This window comes from Serinus canaria, chromosome Z (assembly GCF_022539315.1).
Source record: "Serinus canaria isolate serCan28SL12 chromosome Z, serCan2020, whole genome shotgun sequence".
Taxonomy (NCBI): domain Eukaryota; kingdom Metazoa; phylum Chordata; class Aves; order Passeriformes; family Fringillidae; genus Serinus; species Serinus canaria.
The window spans coordinates 41,535,659-41,557,549 of NC_066343.1; the positions used below are offsets into that span (position 1 = coordinate 41,535,659).

Consider the following 21,891-nt stretch of genomic DNA (forward strand, 5'->3'; position numbering starts at 1 on the left):
TAACCATCTTTAAAAATAAAAACATTAAACATATTTTAAGTGAAACAGAATAGGATTTGGCCAAAAAAGAAGTAGAATCATATCAAACAAACGCAATGAGTTTTTAAAGATTTAAAACACTACTTTGTTTTTCATACAAGTGAGTGTAACAGAAGCGAGCAGAAAATTTGCTCAAAGGAACATACTGTGTTTTTATTACAACTTCTAGTTAGAACAGATAAAGAGGTTTGTTCAACAAGTAACAGGGAGCACCAGATGCTTGATGCATAGTGTAAGGAACAGCCCACACTGTTAGAAGGAAGGCACTCGGCAGATACAAAGCAGACAACTGCAAATAATCTGGGCTCTCTACACTGCTCTTTAAACAAAAGCTTTTAAGGTTTGGAAAACCTCCATATGGAGAATCAATTACACCCCATTTGCAGAGACTGAGGCACAGAGAAGCTAAGTGCTTCAATTGATGAGGAAATCTGTGCAAAAACTTCCTTTAAGTTCAGTCTAGTTGTGTTTAGAAAGAAATGTTGAGTGTCACCATCAAAGCTGCAAATCGGTACATTTCTTCACACTGGAATTTTTATTGTGTTTATAATGAATACTATTATATAGGATGCTCTTAATATTGCTATCCTAATACTTTCTTTACACACCTTTAAAAACCATATGACAGACTCTCAGGAATCATACAACAGGATAAAAACAACATAAAAAAATATAAAACCTTACACAGGCTGTAAAATTACAGAATTGTATTAGTGCTTCCAAATTTCAAGTAACAGAAACAGTAAGGAGCATCGTATTACCAGAAATGAAAGAAATGTAGATATTCATATCCAACCAGAATGAAAGTCCATTTTAATGATTAGGAAGTATAAGTAGATGAAAACACAGAAGAACAGTGAAAGTCCTTTGATACAGCAGTCACTACCAAAATTACCTAAATTAGTATTCTCCTCAAGGCAGCAATATAGAAAAGTGCCTTTCTAAACAAAGTCAGGACAAACCCTAGTAAATTCATTACTGTCTTAACAACAAAATTGCAAGGAATTCAAATGAGTTCAATGGTCACTGAAAGACATACAATCAAAGAATCAAAAAATAGAGACACCCAATTATCTGCTTTTCAGATAACCAAATGTAAAGCAGGGGCCTTCCAAACAAAGAAACTAATTTGTAAACATATACTACATTAAACAACAATTCTAGTAGCAGGTTTTGCTGTAAAAGTAACATCTTTCCACTCATTTTTCTCAACAGAACTATGCTGTTCTATGTAGGCAGTTCCAAATATTAATTTAAAAACTCTAGGAAAATATAATATTGGGTTTACATGACAAAATGCTTCTAAAACTGAAATACATTTCTATATATATATATATGTAACTGATGTGAGCCTAATATCCAAGTAAACTATATATTCAACCCGATTCAACTATACTAAAATTTACAGTTTAGGGGATTCTTGTTGACATCAAAGCTACAGTTAACCTTTATCATTTGTTCTCAATGCGATATAGAGAAAAAATACACAGAACTTTTCCAGAATCAGTTTGACACATTAACTGCCAAAGCACACTTGGTAGCCAAGGCAGTTACAGGTAGTACTGCAATACTACAACACATGTACACATTAAGAGAAAACACTCCTTAATTCAGGTTATACCTGTGTAATTTTTGAGAGATGTAAATTACCAACCTACATTAAAATAATGTCATTCTGTTATATGACATAATTTCCACTTTCTAATATAAAAAGATTCCTGTGAATTGCATTCCCTTTATTTGACCTTCTTCAACAGAGAAAAGTAAGGAGGGAAAACATTGAGATGCTTTGTCAGCATCAAATATTCAGAATCTGGCCTCGCAGGTTTCCAGAAGGTGGCAGCATTATATCATGCAATCACTGATCATTATTAACAGTACTAATTATTTTCTTCTGATTTCAAGTACAATTTCCATAACTAACAAGATTTTGCTAAACAACCCTAAGTGCAAACTCAAGGCATTAAGAACTGTTTCCATAGCAGGTAAACTAACTAGAGCAATAGGTCAAGTCAAAAGAGAGGGAGTATAACAGCACATTACTTTTCAAAATATTTTCAGTATTTATAGAACTGATTTGAAATTCACATTTTTAGCTCCTTGGTATTTTCAATGAGAACTGAAATGCAGCTACTAGGAAGACTGAATTAGAAAAGGCAGTAATATCTTTAATAAAAATCTTTAAATATGTTAAGCATACTACTATAACATTCTATCACCTTTTCAGTATCTGAAAACTTAATTTATTTTTTATATTTCTAGATAAATGTATTTTACTTTCGATATTTAAATACAGGCAATGCAAAAGTGCATAGGTATGACCAGACGCTTATTTTTTCCTCTTTTTCCCCTCAAAAAAGTCATTTACCATAAAATTTCAAAATTGAGAAAAATACATACCTGGGCATTCTTGCATCTGTAACAACCATAGCCCTGCTAAATTCCAGATTTACATCCAAGGGCTGCAAGATACACTGAGATGAGTTTTTCAGCTTCCGAGCTTCTTGCCAGTTCTCATCTAGAAGAGCAGAGAAAACCTACTTTAAATACTGAAAGACTCCGTCTCAGTACACATCACAGAATTCAAGTATATGATATTAGTACATATTCCTAAAATTTCAGGTGCCATGATCTCTTTCATAGTTCTATCAACAGACATATTTATACAGGATCTGAACTTCAGCCATACAAGACTAATTAATAATTTCTCCTACTCTCATCTTCACAGCTTCAGCATCCATGGGGTAGACTTCTGAGGACCCAATCCAGAGCCTAAACTCCCAGTACCATGCATAGAGATGCATGCATACCATGCACACCATGCACGCATCTCCATGCATGGTACTGGGAGTTTAGGCTCTGGATTCTCCCCTGGAGAGTTAAATCATTAAATTGAATTATACCCAAAGGATTAATAATTAAATTATTCAGACTTCTCTGATTATGATTGACTCTGTGTTGCTAGTTCCCAAAATACTAATGTCCCCTTTGGTACCTTATTGAAGCAGTTCACTTCTTATCCTTTCTTTACCCTCAAAAAAATGATTAAACCTACAACTACTTGTGGATTCTGCTTTAAATCTGGAGAAAAGCAAAGGCACTGAAGGAAAATACCATAAACAAAGTAATCACAGTCTTACACTCACTATGCAACAAACCAAATGAGATGCCTTCAACAAAAGGAGTTTTATTATGAATTTGCTAAAATTGGAACTGAAGTCCTAAAGGTATGTTTTTGAAATTCATCACGTGTTCACGGTACCAAATTTAGAACACTTACGTTTGGAGAAGTACATTCCACAAGATTCTCCACTGCTTCAGCTAAAAATATGAGGCACAACCACCACCATATTGTATTTAGTTATATAAAGAAAGATTACTTTCATGAATACTTACCATGTTTGCTGTAAAGTAACTGCATGCTACTGAGCTGGACATCAAAACTGTCATAAGCTCTGGACATTATATCTTCAATAGAGGTTTGCCCTACTTTGATTTCTGATAAATCAGACCGACTTTTGCTTGCCATCTTGAAATGTCAAAAAAAAAAAGCATAAATCAATTTTAGAAATATTCAAGGCACTAATTCTACAAATACTTCTTCCTACCATAACAAATGATTCAGTCCTCACTATAGGTCACAGAGTCTTACAACTATCACAGCACAGAAAATATCTAAAATTTCTAGACTGCACCAAAAAACAGAGTATTAATACCATTTCTTCCTCAAAGAAAGAAACAAAAATCAAATTAAAATATATTATATACTATGTACAGAATAATTTTCTTTATTAATTAGCTCATACTCCAAAGCATAAAGTCTCAAACCCTTTTTAATCAATTAAAAAAAAGAGAATTTTTATATATAAAATATTACTGCATTAAACAACTCAAGACACGTGAAAGGTATTTCTGAACTCTGCTGAATTCAGTTGTGACACGTTAGAGAGGAAAAGATGATTTGGACTGTTCATCATCAATGCCTTTCCTTTAATATCAGTCAATATTGCTTTGATTCAGCTTTAGGACACCCATACTTCTTTGGTATTTCATATTTGTATGTGCCCTCCCTGATGTTCATCTCTGACAAATGTGTCCTCATCTTTATATGTCTAATAATTTTGGATTCATATTTGATTTTGTCAAACCCAGGCAATATTCAAAAGAACTAAAAGAGGTTTAAAAACTAGGATCTAAGACACGGCATTTATTTTTCAGTACTGCTGGACTCTAGGTCCATTGTAACTTTTATGTTAAAAACAACTTGGAGATGCAAATTCAGATTGACTAAATTAATAACCCTATTTATCTGCTGAGACATGGTTTTAATTTTACATGCCATTTTTCCTCCTGGGGCTTGATCTTTTCCAGTATGCAACTGAGGGAAATAGATTGTTTGTTTTGTGTTAAACATACTCATTCAACAAACGACCCACCTCTCACTTAAGCATATGTCACTTGAAGTGAACACAGAATTACTAATCATATCCTGAGAGGCAACTAAGTTTTCTCTTATGGTATTTCTAAATTCTAATTAATCAGAGGAGCCAATCTAAGAGGCACATTCACTACAAAAATTACTCATCCACTTCAGGAAAAAGATACCACACACACTGAAGTCTGGTTTTGAAATGTGTTCTTCTATGTAATGCTTCCAAGAGTAATCTTGTATGGGTGGAAAAGGAAGTGGGCTATTAGATCTATTATTAGATCCCGGAGGCTGTCTCAAGCACAAAAACAACTACAAAGTACCAACCCTACAAACTGCCTACATATGACCAATATTCAGAGGAGCTGGTGAAGTCATCTGTCACTGAAATAACTTTGATTTAACCAGATCACATAATTTTTAGTACCTACAGAGAAAGCTTCTTCACTAATTCTACTTTCTGAAGCAATCCAACACATTCTTTTTAAACATGACCTCTTGTACAGACCTGCGGTTGGACGGAGCAGTCCGTTACCAAAGCATGGTACCACTACGACTGATGCACCTGATCAGAGCTCTGATGGGAACATGCTGCCAGCCAGGTGCCAGGCTGCAGGATGTGCCTGACTCTTATGACAACACCAGACAGCAGCAGTGAGCACACCTGTGGGAAGTGTGCCCAAGTAGAGAATCCCTCTGCTTAGTGACAAAGCTCAGGGAGGAAAGCAGCAGGTCAAGCTGATTGACAGCCATCTGAATGAGAGCCAGTGAGTGCCCAGGTGGCCAAAAGCAATAGTGGGGCCAGCAGAACAAGGGAAGGGATTGTCCCCCTGTAGTTGGCACTGGTGAGGCTGCAGCTTGCATACTATATTTTATTTGGGGCTCCTCACAGCAACAAATACATTGGGATGCTGGAATATGTCCAGAGAAGGGCAACAGAGCTGGGGAGGGATCTGGAGCACAAGTCCTGTGAGGAGTAGCCAAGGCAGATGAGGTTCTTTAGTCTGGAGAAAAGAAGGCAGTGTGAGGCCCTTACCTTAAAACTACCCGAAAGGAGTCTGTAGCTCTTGAGGAAGTAGGTCAGGAGTTAGCCTCTTACCCCAAGAAACAAGCAACTGAACATGCAGAAACAGCCTCAAGTTGTACCAGCAATGGTTTAGAATGGAAATTAGGAAACATTTCTCCATTGAAGAGAACAGGCTACCCAGGGACATGGTTGAGTCACTGAACCCAGAGGAATTTAGAAGCCATATAGACATGGCACTTAGGGACATAATTTTTAGTGGTGGACTTGGCAGTACTGAGTTAACGGCTAGACTCAAGGATCCTAAAGGTCTTTTCCAATCTAAGTGATTCAGTAGTTCTGTGATCAATACAGGCTGCTGACAATAGAATAGGGCCTGGGAGTGCTGGTGGATTAAAAGCTGGATGATACCTGGCAATGTGCACTCAGAGCCCAGGAAGCCAAACATATCCTGGGCTGCATCCAGCACAGTGAGACCAGCAGGGCAAGGGAGGGGATTCTGCCCTCTACTCTGCTCCTCACCACAGGTTGGAGTAATGCAACTTGCGGGACTGGGTCCACAGAAGACCCAGAAAAGTGATCAGAGAGACAGAACACATCTCTTCTAAGAAAAAGGCAGAGAGAGTTTGTGCTGTTCAGCCTGAAGAATAGAAGGCTCTGGGGAGACTTTTCAGCAGCCTTTCAATATTTAAAGCGGGCCAAAAAGAAAGATGGTAATGGACTTTAACAGGACTTTTCTCACAGGTCAAGAGGTAACACCTTTAAATTAAAAGTAGATATAGACTAGATATAAAGAATTTTCTTAAAATTAGAGTGGCATGACACTGGCATGCGTTGTCCAGAGAGGAGGCAGATGCCCATCCCTGGGAACATTCAAGGTCTGGATAGACAGGTGGCTGAGGAACCTGATCTAGTTAAAGATGTCTCTGCTCTTTGCAGTGAGGTCAAACTCAATGACCTTTAAAGGTCACTTCCAAGCCAAACCATTCTATAATTCAAATAGAAGTCACATATTCAGAAAGTAATTATGTGGAAATTACATAGAAAACTAACTCTCATTAGCAAGATTTTACAATTTGAAACAAATTTTTGCTAAAAAACAGCAATCTAAACAGAGGGTAAGTGGCAGAATCAATTTTACCCAGAATACAAGTAAATAAAAAGTAAATTGCCAGTACACGTGAGATCATTTATCCTGAAGTACACAAGTTCATCAGTGAGTAAGAAGCATGCTAATAAAATGGACAAAGTCTCTTCTATTTTACTTCAAAGTATATTTCTTTTTTATAGTGATAAATTATAATTTTACATACCTCATGCAAGGGAAAAGTCAAAAAGATAAGATTTATCTCAAAAATACCTCTAATCTCATCCAAATTATCCAGTATGTTTACTTTTCTCATTTTAAACTAAATTCAGTGATTAAAGGGTAAGCAATAATAATAGAAAAATAAGAATGCCAGTTAATCGTGTAACAAGGAAGTTCACTATTTTATACTGTAAGGCAATATAAAAAATTACTAGACATTTTCCATATAACAATCCAAAGTATCAACAGTAGTTTCATATTAGGGAAGGAGTATTTTCTAGCAATTCTTTTGCACTGAACAAACCTACTGAGAAGAGTTCAGTAACTTCTGCCTTGACTAGAAAGCACTTTAAAATAAATACCTAATAAACAAACTGCAAGAGGTACTCTTACTCTTGTAAGTACTATGGTACTCTTCACTACCATACAACTCAAATTAAGAAACAGTAAATCAGGTAAAAAGCAGAATTATTATTTTCAATAAAATACTGCATTATGTAAATACATACTTTAAAGCTACCAAGATCCAGAAGCAGTAAATTTGATGTATGGTCATAGAATCCTTTTTGTGGAACAATGATGTATGAAGCCATGAGGTTTATTTTGAGGTCAAGAACTTTCTGGGTTTGAATAATATACAACAAACCTGAAAAAACAGTACAATTATTAAATACAAAGAAACAAAAGTAATTCATACAAAACCTATAAGATTAAAAGAAAGCAATAAAAAGAAAATCAAGTCTAATTTAAAAAAGAACTCTATATGCTAGATAACTAAGGTACATATGCTCTTCATATTTCCTCTGAACCATTCATTATAGACAGTACTTAAAGAAGCATCAAGTAGATGAAACGATGATAGCAAATAACTGACAATTATAGACAACAATGCGACATACGCAAACTCAAAAATGTTTCCCACTGAGCAGAGATGAAATTAGAAGAACAGAATGTGAACTGCAACTTTGAAATTACTGAATTAACCCACAATGTTCCATAGATTCAGAAATGTAATTCCTCTAGAATTTCTTATTGGGAGTATCCAACTAAAGTAGTCAAACTGTTAGTGGTTTTTGATACTGAGATACACAAGTTTATGCTAATTCTGCTGACAAACATCTCCATCTTGAGATACTAGAGATATGCAAATATATGATCTTACAAAAATTAAGTTTAAAAATCATGTGATTAGTTGGGAAAAATCAGACATTCATAAGATTTGAGATCAAATTCTGCTTTTTTGCTCAGCTGAAGAGTGAATGGTATTGCTTCAAGTTAGATCTGGAAACTGCCTTACGATGTAGCCACAACTCATTAAATATTTACCGTTTACAACAAGCTGATGATCACAGAAGTAGAGATAATGAATTATGAAGATAACAACATGATAGTAAACACATCCACTGGTAAAAAACCAATTAAAACTGCTACATTATCAAAGCTTGCCCTGTCACAGGAGAGCTAGGCTAGTCAGTAAGGAACTGGATGGCAACTACATGTCAGGATTTGCAAGACAAAACAACTTGGAATAACAAGAAGAGTAGGATTTTATCAGTTTGCACTGCCTACTTGAATTTGAGTGATGTAGAAAGGTCAAGTAAATATTTTGTTGGGTTTTTTTTATTTGGGAAGAAAATGTAGTGGAATCCATAATCTAAGCTATGGTAAACCAAGCTTTTTTAATGTATTTTAATGCTGAAAATCATAACTACTCCCATGTAGCAGGTTCCTTTGATTTCACAGTTCACAGTTCCCCTATATTTTCCAGCTACCTTCTATTGCTTCAGAGAAAAGTGTTAAGAATTCATTCTTGAGTACTGCAGGTTTGAACATATTAATTACATTTATATGTTTCCATTTTTCTTATTCTGCCTCTGATCTTAGCATAGTCCCCTGCATCAGAATATTCTGCAGATCAAGTCTTTTCCCCCTGGCAATTCTCTGAAACTGACAAGATTTTACAAGCAAGGTATTGCATATTTTGAGACATTCTCATCAAATTTTTCATTTGTGACTGGAACAAGATTTTAAGTTACTCTGGACAACACAGCATTCTTGTACAAACAGTAGTGGATATACCACTACAGGAACGATACGCTCAAACTGTAATAAACACAGAGGACAATTTTGTATTTCCACAAAATATTAATTATGATTAACACCACTATATTTGGTGCTAATGAGCAGAGAACCAAGCGTATTATATATAAGCAAATTTAAAATTTCATCTCAGAAATCAACAATTAACTGTTTCGTCAATATACTCAATATTGCTCAAGAAATTTCTGAAAGAAAAGACAAGCAAGCTGATCCACATAATTCTGGTTAATCTGATATTAGTCCTTAATTAAACAGTTTACTCAAAGAAGAACTAATGAATAAAAATACCACTGATGCTTGATTTCCCTCCCTAGCCTGATAGAAGCAAATAAACTTTTTGCTAGAGTTTTCTTTAAATCTTTATCACTTCAAAATTCAGATTTTTTTATTTACAATTTAATTGTTAATAGGTTATGAAATTATAGGAGGTTTAAGAAAACATCAATTGTTTGGTTTTTCCTTTTAAAAATATATATAAAGTCTCCCCTCAGCATCCACTCCCACCCACAGAGACAGGACACTGTGCTGGACGCATCTCTGATTTACAAAACCTCAGACATCCTTACTAGAACAAATCAAGTCCACAGATCTCAGTGTTAGTCTTCACAGTATTCAGCATCTGCATTTATGTCTTAAAATATAAGATCTCTAGAGATAAACAGCATGAAATTAAAACTAGTGTAACAGCTGTAAAATTGAGCAGCTGGAAAGCAGATAAATACAATTTATATAACTTGAACTGAGTCTATCCAAATCAAAATCAATATTCATCAAGGAAGTCAGAAAATCAAAAACATCTATACAAAGCCATCATTTCCTGAAAAACAAGAAATCTGAACAGGATTCAGAGGTTAACTTAGAGGATTAATATCTCAGAATCAGTATTTGAGGAGTATTAAATAACTAAGGCCTTCTACATAACAGATGAACAAAACACAAGATGTAACAAACTCTTTTAACTCTGTACAGAGTAAAAATACTGAAAAACTATCTATGGCTTTGGAGCATATTTTACATATAAGTAGAAACAATTTAAGTTAAAAGAGATACAAACATTAAATTATCCAATACCTAGAATAAACATACTGCAATAAGAATTGAATAATTCAAGTTATTTAGGTGGTGTGTTAGAAAGGTACATATGCTAAGGTACATATGCTCTGCATATTTCTTCTGAACCACTCATTATAGACAACCCTTAAAGAAGTATGAAGTAGATGAAATTATGATAGCAAATAGTGCTAAATGAGCAGGTGGTAAACACCTTATTTAGGTGGTGTGTCAGAAAGCTATGACTTGGATGCACACATCTCCACAGGGAAAGATACTCTCAGCACTCCTACGATCTAAAATTTGTCTGAGTGTGCTGTCAGAAGAGTTTGCAGCACTTGCCTGTCGATGTTTTTTCACGGAATTCTTCAAGCTTCAACAGAGTTGCTGATGTCAATTGCTCTAAATGTACGTCTTTCGGAGGTCTGAAAAAATCCACTAAGTTATTTACTGTCATCTGTTAAAAAAAAAAAAGGTACATTTACTATTAGGTAGGATTTTTGACAATTTATACCTTATTCAAATATTTACTTACAGCATCATATACTATTTCCAGTGGTTGTGATTCTATTCTGATCCTCTGATCTGCTTTCTCATCCAAAGGATTAGTCTCAAACATTATGCTTAAAAGTGAGGTACCGTCATCTGAATAGACTGTTCGAGAAGACAGGAGACGGGGTGTACACTTTTCTTGAGACACGCCTGTAACTTCAAGTGAGGTAATTTTTGTTTCAAACCTGTAAAGAAATGTAAGCAGACTGTTCAGATGCAATATCCATCTGGCTAAGTACAATTACACGGTAAGAGTATAAAAAATTAGATGGAAAAAAACCAAAACACAAACCAGTACAATACGTTTCTACCCTACCTTAACTATAAATAGCTTATTCTAAGGATTTAATACATACATCCATGTGTCTTTCATTTCATTATCTTTTGTGTCTATTAGTTGCCCCTGGTCTAAATACAAAAGAGCATCCAAATGATTTCCTTCATAGACTTTTCATGAGGACAAGTGTCAGGGCAGGTAAGATATTCTGTAAAGTTGCAGAATTCAAATGAGAATTCTTTAGTGTGACTTCAGGAATTAGAAGGCGCATTTATAGTGGAAAACAGACATACAGCAGAGACAAAATGGTTCTGGTGCAGAGAAATGAAAAAAACTAAGATAAATAGTCTAATTACTTCAAGAGACACTTTTTAGGTCTTGGATTTTTTTTTCCCCCCCAAGATGCCATCTGCCTCTGTAACAGCTCTCGGTTGAAGATTTTTTTATCTCCCACACTCTAAGAAAAATATTTCACTGCAGAAAATGTAGTATTTTTCCCCTTTTTCGTAGTACAATAGGATTGTCAGGGCCATTTAGATGCACAAGGGTACCAACAGAAAACACAGACATAAACCTTAGAAAAAATTCTACATAAAACTAATCAAGATCAATAGTATCTTAATATCATACTAATATTATGCTTATACATCTCAAAGTAGAGGGAACAAGGTTTAAAACAGGATGGTTACTTTTCCCAGAGCTTTTAAGTCATTACATTTGAAATAAAATTGAAGTATTTCACTAGATGCTTCTCACCTACTGTGAGAGCATAAAACAAAGGAAAAATCATCAGTGACATCTTTCTTCCACAAATCCCAAAGTTAACTGGGAACACAACAACTTTTCCATCACGTTAAATGCCCACAAACAAGTGGTTACAAGATCATCCTGCTCAGGTTAATTTTCAAAAGGAAACTTAACAGTCACTTTTCAAAGCAAATAACAAGTTTGTAACTGGATTCTTTGCACATAACAATGACAAACTGAAAAAAAAAAAAAGAGTATATCCATATTAGCACAAAAAGCTCTGGAGATGCAGAGAATTCAATCATGGGAAGAGTATCCATGATTTATCCCTCAGACACAGAATGACTCCGCTCTAGACTGCACAAGGAATGACACTTAAATATCATAACACAGTCTTAAAATGCCTCCTAGTCATCATCATAATTTCATGAGAGGTGAAATCAGTTTGATAGAGAAAGCTTACCTTATTGCTTGTGCACCTGGTCGTTGGGTAAATATTGTACTCAAGTCAGTTAATGCAAATTCTATTAGCTTAGGAGTTTGCTGGTTTTCTCTTATTGATATCGACATGCTTAATAAGGACACAGAGAACTTCATGGCTTCATACTAGATATGCCAAAAAAACAACAACATAGGAGTATAAAATACATTAATATCCATCTTGATACAATTTATGAAGAGATGAAAGCTACAGCTAAGTTTGAAACCACTGCTTTCATGCATGGCTTGCATCATAGCTGGTGTAAAAGTCTATAAAGAGGCAGACAAAACTAAAGAGTAGAGTATAGTTACAAACACGAGTCTTTCATATCTTACCAAATTTTGTGAAAAAGACCCTCTGATGCAGAGGTAGAAAACAGTTCATGATATCATCCTTGGTACCTCACAGTAAGAGGATTTATCAGACTATATCCGAATGGTCCAAAATGTTGCTGTTTCACAGTACAATCCCTGAATAATCTCTTTCTTTATATAATATATAACCACTTATTCTACCTCATCTACTTTCACTCATATTTTAGATTACAGTGCACTTCCTAATCCTTTATTAAGATTCCCTAGTACATTTTCTTAAAAAGCTTTAGAATACTGTAAGATATGAATATACTTCAATATTTAAACTGCAATACACTACATCTATGATCTTATTCCTGTTAGAGCAAGTAAAAATTTATTCTTTACTATTTCAGAATACCCAAAAGTAAACTTTGTAACCACTATACTGAAACTGCATTTAAGGATGCAGAAAACTGGCATGCAGTAACTTCATTAAAAGATATCAGAACAGTATTCAAATATAGAGACAAAGCTTCAAGAAATTTAAAAGTTATTTCTTATCACCTTTATACATTTTTGTTAGTAGATGAAGCTATCATTTGTTACCATATAGCCAGCTATGACTTACTGATTTTGGAAGGGTTGGATCCACAGCTGTTTCACTATATCCAATTGCTGCATAAAGTTTAGCCTTCTCTTCCTGAGTCATCAGCTGTTCAAGACCTGCCACATTTCAAGAGGTCAGTTAAACTGAGTATAGATATCTGAAAAATGCAAATACTATTATACACTTTCCTGTGCTTGGTAGCTCTACAATATCAGTAGATACTGTCAACATTACTGTCCTGAATTAGTAAAAGAAAATACCCTGGGGTTTAAAGCCAAATCTTGCAAACCTAAAGCATGCTTTAAAATGCCCTCATAATTTCTACCCTACACAGTTCAGAAGGAACTATGGAGGAGTTGTACAATTGTATAACCTCTGTTACATGCAATTAACAATTATATCAGCAAAATAAAAGGCTAAGAGAAAATGTATACAGTATCAATTTGATAACAGTTCCACTGCTAGGTACCTAGGACTCTAACAGATTCCTAGTAACAAAAAGAATACTAGTAAATTATCATACTTGAACCCTTTACTTCTTGGGCTTTTTCATCCTTTTTTCGACCTGACCAGCCCCATATCCAGCTAAACCAGCCACCAGAATTTTCATCATCTTGTTTTACTCCTGGCCTGTAGATTTTCAATCCAGCCTTAGTTGCCTTAAATATAAAAAATATTCAGGTAAGTAATTTTCTTCATGCTTTTTTATTCATTTTCCTAAGAAAAATATAGACCCAGAGCAGCTCTAACATATCAGAATATCATTAGACAAGCATTAAAAACGCAAAACGTTTTTATTTAGTTTCCATTCTAGTCACTTTTTCAAGTACACAGTGTATTATTGGACCAATTTTATTTTGCATAACAACTACCTTTACAAAAGTACAGAGCATGTAAAAGGTCAATAAACATTTCTTACATAGCAGATTTTCTCTCCAGCTTTCGCCATAAAAAACCCGCAACATTATATGCTATGGTTTCATAAAGAATAATTTAAAATACATATACACAGCCATCACAGGCCAAATTTTACATCAGCCCTATATTTTTCATTTCAAGATGGATATCCAAAGCAATTTAAAAAGTATTTATTCTCATAATACAATTTTTACTCTAACTATTTCTGCATATGATACATATAGTTAAAATAGTAAGGAAGCCCTCCCTCCTTCCGCATTCATTATTTCCACAAGTAGCAGATGCCCTATGTGATGATTCCAATACTGGGTCCTCACAGGAAGTGCAGACTACATCCAAAACTGACCACGGAAAGTTTGTTATGGGGATGGCAAACAAACATCAAGTGATCCAAGACACAGTTTGTTCTCAGAACTATAGTGATCCACACAAACTAACTTTCTTTGTGACTAATACGATCCAAAAATATACAATCAGTAGCAGAGAAGCCTACATTTAAAGATACTCTAGTTAAACTGAGACAGGAATCCCTTCTCAGCATTCAAAACACAAATATCTCTGCAAGACAATTAGGAAAAAAAACAGCTGACTATAAATCAGTACTCTGTAGGGACTTGTCACATCTACATACCTACTGGAAAAAGGAAGGCAGGACTCACCACAAAAATGTAAAGGCTTCTGGATTTATACTACTGATTCACCTCAGAGAGATGATACAGAATGTCCGCTTAACAACACAAAGCTACAAGAAGTTTGAACAAAGTCCTCAAAAGTTCTCTTTATAAAAGTTTAACATGTCATCAAGCAGATGTTACAAAGTGAATGACCCAAAGAAAAAATGGACAGGCCTTAGATAAAAGGAGGTTAAATCTGTGAGACAACAGATTTCTGGGATACCGAAGGTTGGTGCTAAAGGACAACTACCATGAAGAATAAGCAATGGTTAAAGCTATGACTCTTTCACATGTCTGAGGCAGAAGCAGGCACCAGAGCCCAGGGAAAGAAAGACTGCAGACAAAAGCCACTTCTGCAAAGATGAAGAAAAGAATCTGAGCAGTTTAGGTACTACAAAAATTTGCTGAAGAATCTTCTTGAACTTTCCCTCTCCTCCATTTACATTGGTTAAGTAATCAACGCAATCACAGACTTAAGCTTAATCAGCAAGGTAACTATTTTGGCTAAAAGAGAGAACTACCTGAAAGGTGGGAGCAACCAGGTAGGTCAGCCTCTTCTCCCAAGTAACAAGCAACTAAACATGCAGAAATAGCCTCAAGTTGTGCCCGGGAAGGTTTATATTGGCTGTTAGGAAAAGGGTCTTCACTGAAAGGGTTGCCAAGCAAAGCAACAAGCTGCCCAGGGATGTGGTGGAGTCACTACCCCTGGAGAATTTAAAAGGAACGTAGATGTGGCACCCTGGAACATGGTTTACTGGTAGACTTAACAATTTTCTGTTAACAGTTGAACTTGATGATCTTCCAGGTCTTTTCCAACCTAAATGATGCCATGATTCTATCCTGTGTTCTTACTGAAGTAAATCCTAAAAAGTCTGCCCTAGGTTGAAAGGATAACATTTCTCAAGCTGACAGAGAGACTTGATGCTTAGATACTGAGGCTAGTATTTGTATTCGTGATGAAAAAGCAAAGGTGGTCTGAGGTTTGGAATATAAAGTTCTGGTTACAAAGTTGCCTGAAAATCAGCACTGTGATCATGAAGGAGCTTGATTTCAAGGTCTAGATAAAAGTAAGCCCCCGAAAGTCAACTCTTAGGTACACTTTTAAGAAACAGAAAAGCTTCACAAACAGCAGGATCATTTGCCTGGCTTTACTCAACCCACATCTAATGGGTGTTCCTTTAATACGTGGCAGACCCAAGGCTAACTGTCAGAATACCAAAGTCATAGTAGATTTTTCTCTTCTAAGTCCTTTTAATCTTTTTTCAAAGGTATGACCTGATAACAACAGAACAGATGCATCCTAAAATATTGATGGAGACAGAACACAACGTAAAATCACTGTGACCTGATTCTCAATACTATGAAATATATTCAGGTAATCAGCCAGCACATCTTTCAAGATGTACTTCTAACATTTTTCAAATGCAAGACTTAAAGCCCAAACAACTGAAAATTCATTTTCTTGCAACCTACTTTTAAGTGTTACAGAAATGTATCTTAAAACTCAGGATTTGAAGGTTGTCATGAATGCAATATGACATAACCTTTTGTAAGCAGCATAATCACAATGGAGGAAGGAAGAGCAAAACTAGATAAAAAATATTTCAGAATTTCCATCAACTTGCAAAGAGTTGAAGGAAAAAGATAAAACCAAGAGAAACTATACACTACAAGATAAGACTATTCCAAAATCAAATGAGAACTAAACCAAAACCAAACCTTCCACTACCCCTTGAGAAGCACTCCAGTTTGGACAAACTGAAGGGCAACAGTCATGAATGTTTCTTCTGGTTCTGTTAGAGCCTGGATAATGGTATGCAAGCATTCAAATGGCGTGAACATAGGGACAAATAGAAGGAAAAATCGTATTTACAGATTCCTCTTCAGAGTTTTAGGTTAGAAGCACAATATCTGTGACTGGAGCAATTGCATTTATACTATATTTAATATACTTCACATACCAAAACAAAACAAAAAAAGGATCAAATTGCTTTCAAGCACTGCCACAAGCAGTAACTGAGCTTCATAAAGTTTAATTATTAATTACTGTCTTCTTTCAGATTGTGAACTTCTTATTCTGCTTACTTTTAGGTACCTTAATTATTAATGGAGAAAGATCACAGATTTCAAAAAACTACAAATATTTCACTTCAGTGACCTAGAAAGACTCTCAGACACTGTATGTAAAACTAAGAGTACATTAACCTAGGAAACGAAGGCTAGCAAATTAGGTGTAACTATTCAAGTCACATTGTCTTGCCTAATTGCAATTAGGGAGCAAAAAACTAATCTTTTTAAAAGGATTCTGCATCGGCTGTACTCTGAGTAACATTTGCAAAGAGAAACACCACGTCTCTTTTTCAAAGAGTCAACATACTACAAGTGATCACTCAATGTAACACAGTATCATGAAGAAAAGGAATAAACTAATAGTCTGGGCTGCTAGGAGGAGGGACAGCTTTGGGTGTAAATGTTTCCAATTTAACTTCAGTCATCCTGTGACCACATTTTCCACAGTAGGTCTTTCCCACCAGAAACAGAAAGGGATTTATCCCAGATCAGTCATTTTGAAGAAAGAGTATATGGAGTTATTTAATTTTTGTTTAATTACAAGCTGAAAAACTAACCATGCCTTACAATAAAAAACTATGAACAAGGAAAATTGAAAGAAAGACTGTATGATGCATAATTCAATCACCATAGCTAAAAGACATCTGCCTAAAATCTCCACAACCTTATGTTTCAGTTATTCATAGACTCATTTAAATAATGCAATTTTACCTCAACTTCTGCTTGTTGCCTTGCTAAAGTGATGTTAAAAATATCCAAGACCTTTTCAAATTCCTAGAAGAGATTTGAGACATTATTTTTGACAATTCAACAATTGTTACATTCCACAGCTCAGTTTTACAGGAAACAACAGCAAGCAATTCAATTCATGCAATCCAAATTAATTCACTCAATCTGAAAACTTAAAACAAACACGGAAAAGAACAGCACATCAGCTTAAGCTGTTTTTTCTCGCAGTTTCTAATTTAAATATTTACCTCATGTATTTGTTAATACTACTAACAAAGAAATGTAGTGACAAAGTTGCAAATATGGCCACTGAAAATTTTATTTTAACTTAACAGTGATTTAGGAACATTTTAACATTTAAGTTTGAACAAGTATCAAGATGAACAATATTTAAGGCTTCGACAGAAAATTACTTACCTCCAACAATTTTAAGATTTCTTCACTAGGTTTTTTTGATGTTATCTTTGTTTTATACAACTCTTTATAGTTCTTCACTTGCTTCCTATGATGTGAAATATGTTCCCATGACCACATCTGGAGTTTAGGTTGAACATTTACTTTAAGAACGCCATCAATAACATATTTCCACCTAAAAGCAAAGACAAATGTATAGCTTATTTTTCTTTTGGTATATTGAAAAGACTCCTAAGGCTTTGCAGGTTCTGACTTCATACAAATTCAAGGTGCAAAGAGTGAAATTCCCTGACTAATAGTGTACTTCTGATCAGCTGAGAAACCTAAGACTTTTACTCTTTTTCCCCATACAAAGTTGACAGATTGCTGTCAAATCTAGGCATGCATGTGTGAGAATAATAAAAACATATTTTTATGGAATCTTCTGAAAAGAAATCAAATCCTTGCCATCTGTGTTGCAAAGGTTTGCCTATTTTTAGGTAATAGCTATGTACTTAGGTAGAACTACCTAACATATACCTAACAAATTTCTGACACAAAAATACTATCAGACTGAAGTTCCTGATAATGGTCTTTAAGAGTGCAATCACAGATTTTGAAAGATTGTGTCCACAGCTTTGGTTTGATGAGGTCCTCATCAACTTCCAACAATATTAACTTAAAAAAAATGATAAAAACAAAATACTTCCTTTCAGAATGAAATGAGTTCTAACCTCCTTAAGAAAGAAGCATTTCCTTGGTAACTCTTTCAAGTTAATAAGTAACAAATTATTTTCAAAGTCTGAGGTTGCCTACCATATCTTTGCGTTGTTGTGCACTGGAACATCAGGTCTGTACTTCCGGTATGGCAGATTTCGAGTCATCATATCAATAGACTCAAGAAGCTCCATAACGCTGAAGTACTACGCAAACAAATTCAAACTGAGCATTATTATCTTTCTCAGAACAACAGATATCAAGCTTCTCTTTGAAGAGAAAATCAGTTTAAAAAAAAAACAAACAGACTAAGTTAATAGATTCTACATGTACACTATAAAATTTCAGACCATCCTTCTTAATTCTTGCAAACTAACTTTTTTACTACATTACATATAACTTCAGAAAAATAACTGATACCTGTGGTTTATTGAATTCAACAGTTATATCCTGTAAGTTTACATTTAGGTCTATTTTCGGTGATGAAAAGTCAACATCAGATCGAGGATTCATAAGGAGCTTGGCTTTAGCTGAAATTGGGCGGAATACTAAAAAATACAAGTTGATATAAAAAGTGAAATTAAATTATTTAAGACTGCAATAAATTATAAAATATACTTATCTTAAATTATGCCAGACTATTGGTTTTAGAATGCTACACTTGAAAAACAGGAACTGCACCAACACAACTTAAAATAGATTAGAATACCTACTCAATTTTCAGTTTCACTCTGGCAAAATTTACCGAACAAATTTTTACAGAGCACCACCACAAACTTTATGTATCCTAATTGCATACAGCTGTTTCAATGAATAGTTTATATTTGTCACAAATGGAGTCTTTTTTGGCTATGATACATTTATAGTACAAGACAGTTTTATATATAGCATTTATTTTACTATAGGAACTCTTTTTCCTCAAGATTTTTTGTTGTTGCTGTTACGAATGCTTTACTCTTCAATAAATTATACTCACAACAATGGTTAAAACCAAACACTCCATATTTCTAATTTCAAGACCAAATAAGCATGGAACAAAATCAACAAGCAGTCTACATAAAAATGAGGCACATCACAAGAAAAAAACACTCATAGCAGAAATATTTTAACTGCTCCACAGTTTGGAAATGTCAGGCTTTTGAAGCCATGTTCAGTTCAATATTTTCATCAGTTTCAGCAATTGATCCAACAGTAAGAATTTTTATATTATCTGAGTTTGTGTAAATAATTTTTTTTAAATATGCTTTCTTTCATCTCAGCAAAAATACTGATACATTACCTTCATATCAAATATTCCAAATTCTCTGAAAAGTTTGTACTAGTAGAAACACACATTTTTTCAAGAAGAAACCATGAAACTTTGAGCTACATCTCTATATAACTTTTAGCTACATGTTCTATATGGTAGCATTTCAATTAATTTTCGCCCTGTATTTAGCTTCCTAAAGTTCATTTTTTTATGGTTCTTACACATAAGTATAAAACTTGTATTTACATGAAGTGATAAAATTAGATTTCATGCTTATTACCTTCCTATCAAAGTTTTAGACTTTTGAAGACTTGCCCAAATGGGACCAAATTTTCATTTACCACAGTACACCAGCAGGGTCAGCATCTCTGATGGCACTGCTGAATTTTTAGAGTGTAAATCTTGAAACCTAAGCTTTACATACACCTATTTTGAACTTACTACATAAAGACTTAAACAACTTCTAATGTTTAATATTTGTTTTCTTGCAAAAAGAATCAAATCCAGCAACCAAAGGAGAGGGGTAAGGAATCAGAAGAAATTATTAGATAGTTCTCTGTCAGCCAACATAGAGACTCTTTTAGGGGAAAGTAGCAGCATAAAGTGACGAGACTCTTTTAGGGGAAAGTAGCAGCATAAAGTGACTTTTTTAACCCTGGCTGTAGTGAACTGAAGACTTTCCTGCTGGAGAACAAGCCACTTCCAAGGCCATTCAGACTTGTGAACAGTTTTTAAGCAATCACACAGATACACATGATAAACACAAACCATGTACTTTCCATGCAACGGAAAGCAAACTATCACAATTTTTGAGTAATGCCAATGCAATTTTCAGATTTAAGTAAGTAATACTCAAAGCAATATAACTTACAATATTCCCACTAAAAAAAAAAGAAATTAATGTTTCAAAGTTGTGTGATTACTATTTCTACCTCTCATGTAAAAAAGATACTTTGCATAAAGCAGGTGACACCTCAAAAACATACTCAAACTAACCTGAATTCACCAAACTTACACAGTGAGTATGTTACTGCTAAACTTCTTAAACAAAGGAATTAATCAAGAGATGTTTACAATGAGAATCAATGTATGACATTCCATTAGAATGATACATGACTCAAGACTGACTTTTATCAAGACTTTTTTTTTACACCTAAACAATAAAGTATTCACTGTCAGAAAGACAGTTATTCTTCCAGGCTAAAACTGCACTCCTTAGTAAGATTTTTGAGTAACAGCCAAAGAGACAACCACTGAGAAGAAGTAAAAATTACACTTAAAAATTAGTATTACAATTAAATAACACTTACCAAAATCATAACCATCTGGAATCACGTTGTGGCTGGCAACTCCCTGTTTTAAGTTAACCTACACACGCAATGGAGTGAACAGTAAATTGCACTTCTATTTCCAGATAAAGTTTTTAAAGTACAAAATGTTAGCATTTTTAAACAGTTTTCAGATAATCCCTCTGACTCAAAGTAAAATTCAAAATACTCATCTATGTTTTTAACAGAATGATATGTCTATATATAGCTAATAAAAACCACTGAATAGTGGTAAGATGACCATCCATTGTCTAAATTCTGTTACTGGCAGAAGACTGTTTTTTTTAACTTTCTCAGATGAGCATTATACTATATATCACATAAAACCTTAACATATATTGTTTTCTCCTAAAACAAACCTTCTAGTTACAAACAATTCCCCAGGACATTAACATAAGAAGAAGCAGGCCTGAATATGAAGCATGTTCTCTGCTTCCCAGTTTCAACTAGAAGACTAGATACATTATCTTACCAATGATTCATCCAAACGACCATGGTAGAACATCTCTGATTTCACATTCCAATAAGCAAAAAGGTTATCCAGTCGCACAAGCTGAAAATACAACAGAACATATGTACTGGTATCCACAAATTTTAGATTAATAATTTGAATTTCACAAAGTCTGGATGAATAAAAATATTCAGAATTTTACTTTTGCTATAGAGCCGACACAGTTACAGGTTTTCTTGATCTTACTTTCTGAAACTCTGATGCAGCTTTTTTTATTAGCAATTCTTTCTTTAGCCTATAGTCTATACTGTACCTTGTGGAACAACTTGGCAGTTTCATCATGTAAACATGGATTCCAATTCTTATCTGAGGTCTGAAATGAGAATTAAAAAAAAACCACTCCAGTATCTATAATTCACCAACATGTTATAACTGAAACAAACTACAAAAA

The 21,891-nt window shown here is 34.5% G+C and overlaps 1 protein-coding gene across 4 annotated transcripts in view; it reads right to left on the reverse strand.

Moving 5' to 3' along the window:
* VPS13A (vacuolar protein sorting 13 homolog A) overlaps positions 1-21,891 on the reverse strand; it is a 107,366-nt gene that overhangs the window by 73,003 nt on the left and 12,472 nt on the right. For all 4 annotated transcript variants that reach the window (XR_007780433.1, XM_030237249.2, XM_030237248.2 and 1 more), the window contains exons 8-22: positions 21,754-21,813; positions 21,462-21,542; positions 20,972-21,029; positions 18,833-18,960; positions 18,512-18,618; positions 17,720-17,891; positions 17,285-17,347; positions 13,435-13,570; positions 12,933-13,027; positions 11,991-12,133; positions 10,487-10,688; positions 10,294-10,408; positions 7,311-7,447; positions 3,436-3,568; positions 2,440-2,557 (exon numbers count right to left, since the gene is read on the reverse strand). Coding sequence is in view for 3 of the 4 variants with exons in the window: in XM_030237249.2 (XP_030093109.1) it covers positions 2,440-2,557; positions 3,436-3,568; positions 7,311-7,447; positions 10,294-10,408; positions 10,487-10,688; positions 11,991-12,133; positions 12,933-13,027; positions 13,435-13,570; positions 17,285-17,347; positions 17,720-17,891; positions 18,512-18,618; positions 18,833-18,960; positions 20,972-21,029; positions 21,462-21,542; positions 21,754-21,813 (1,748 nt within the window). In the remaining variant the exon portion in view is untranslated. The remainder of the gene's footprint in view (positions 1-2,439; positions 2,558-3,435; positions 3,569-7,310; positions 7,448-10,293; positions 10,409-10,486; positions 10,689-11,990; positions 12,134-12,932; positions 13,028-13,434; positions 13,571-17,284; positions 17,348-17,719; positions 17,892-18,511; positions 18,619-18,832; positions 18,961-20,971; positions 21,030-21,461; positions 21,543-21,753; positions 21,814-21,891) is intronic.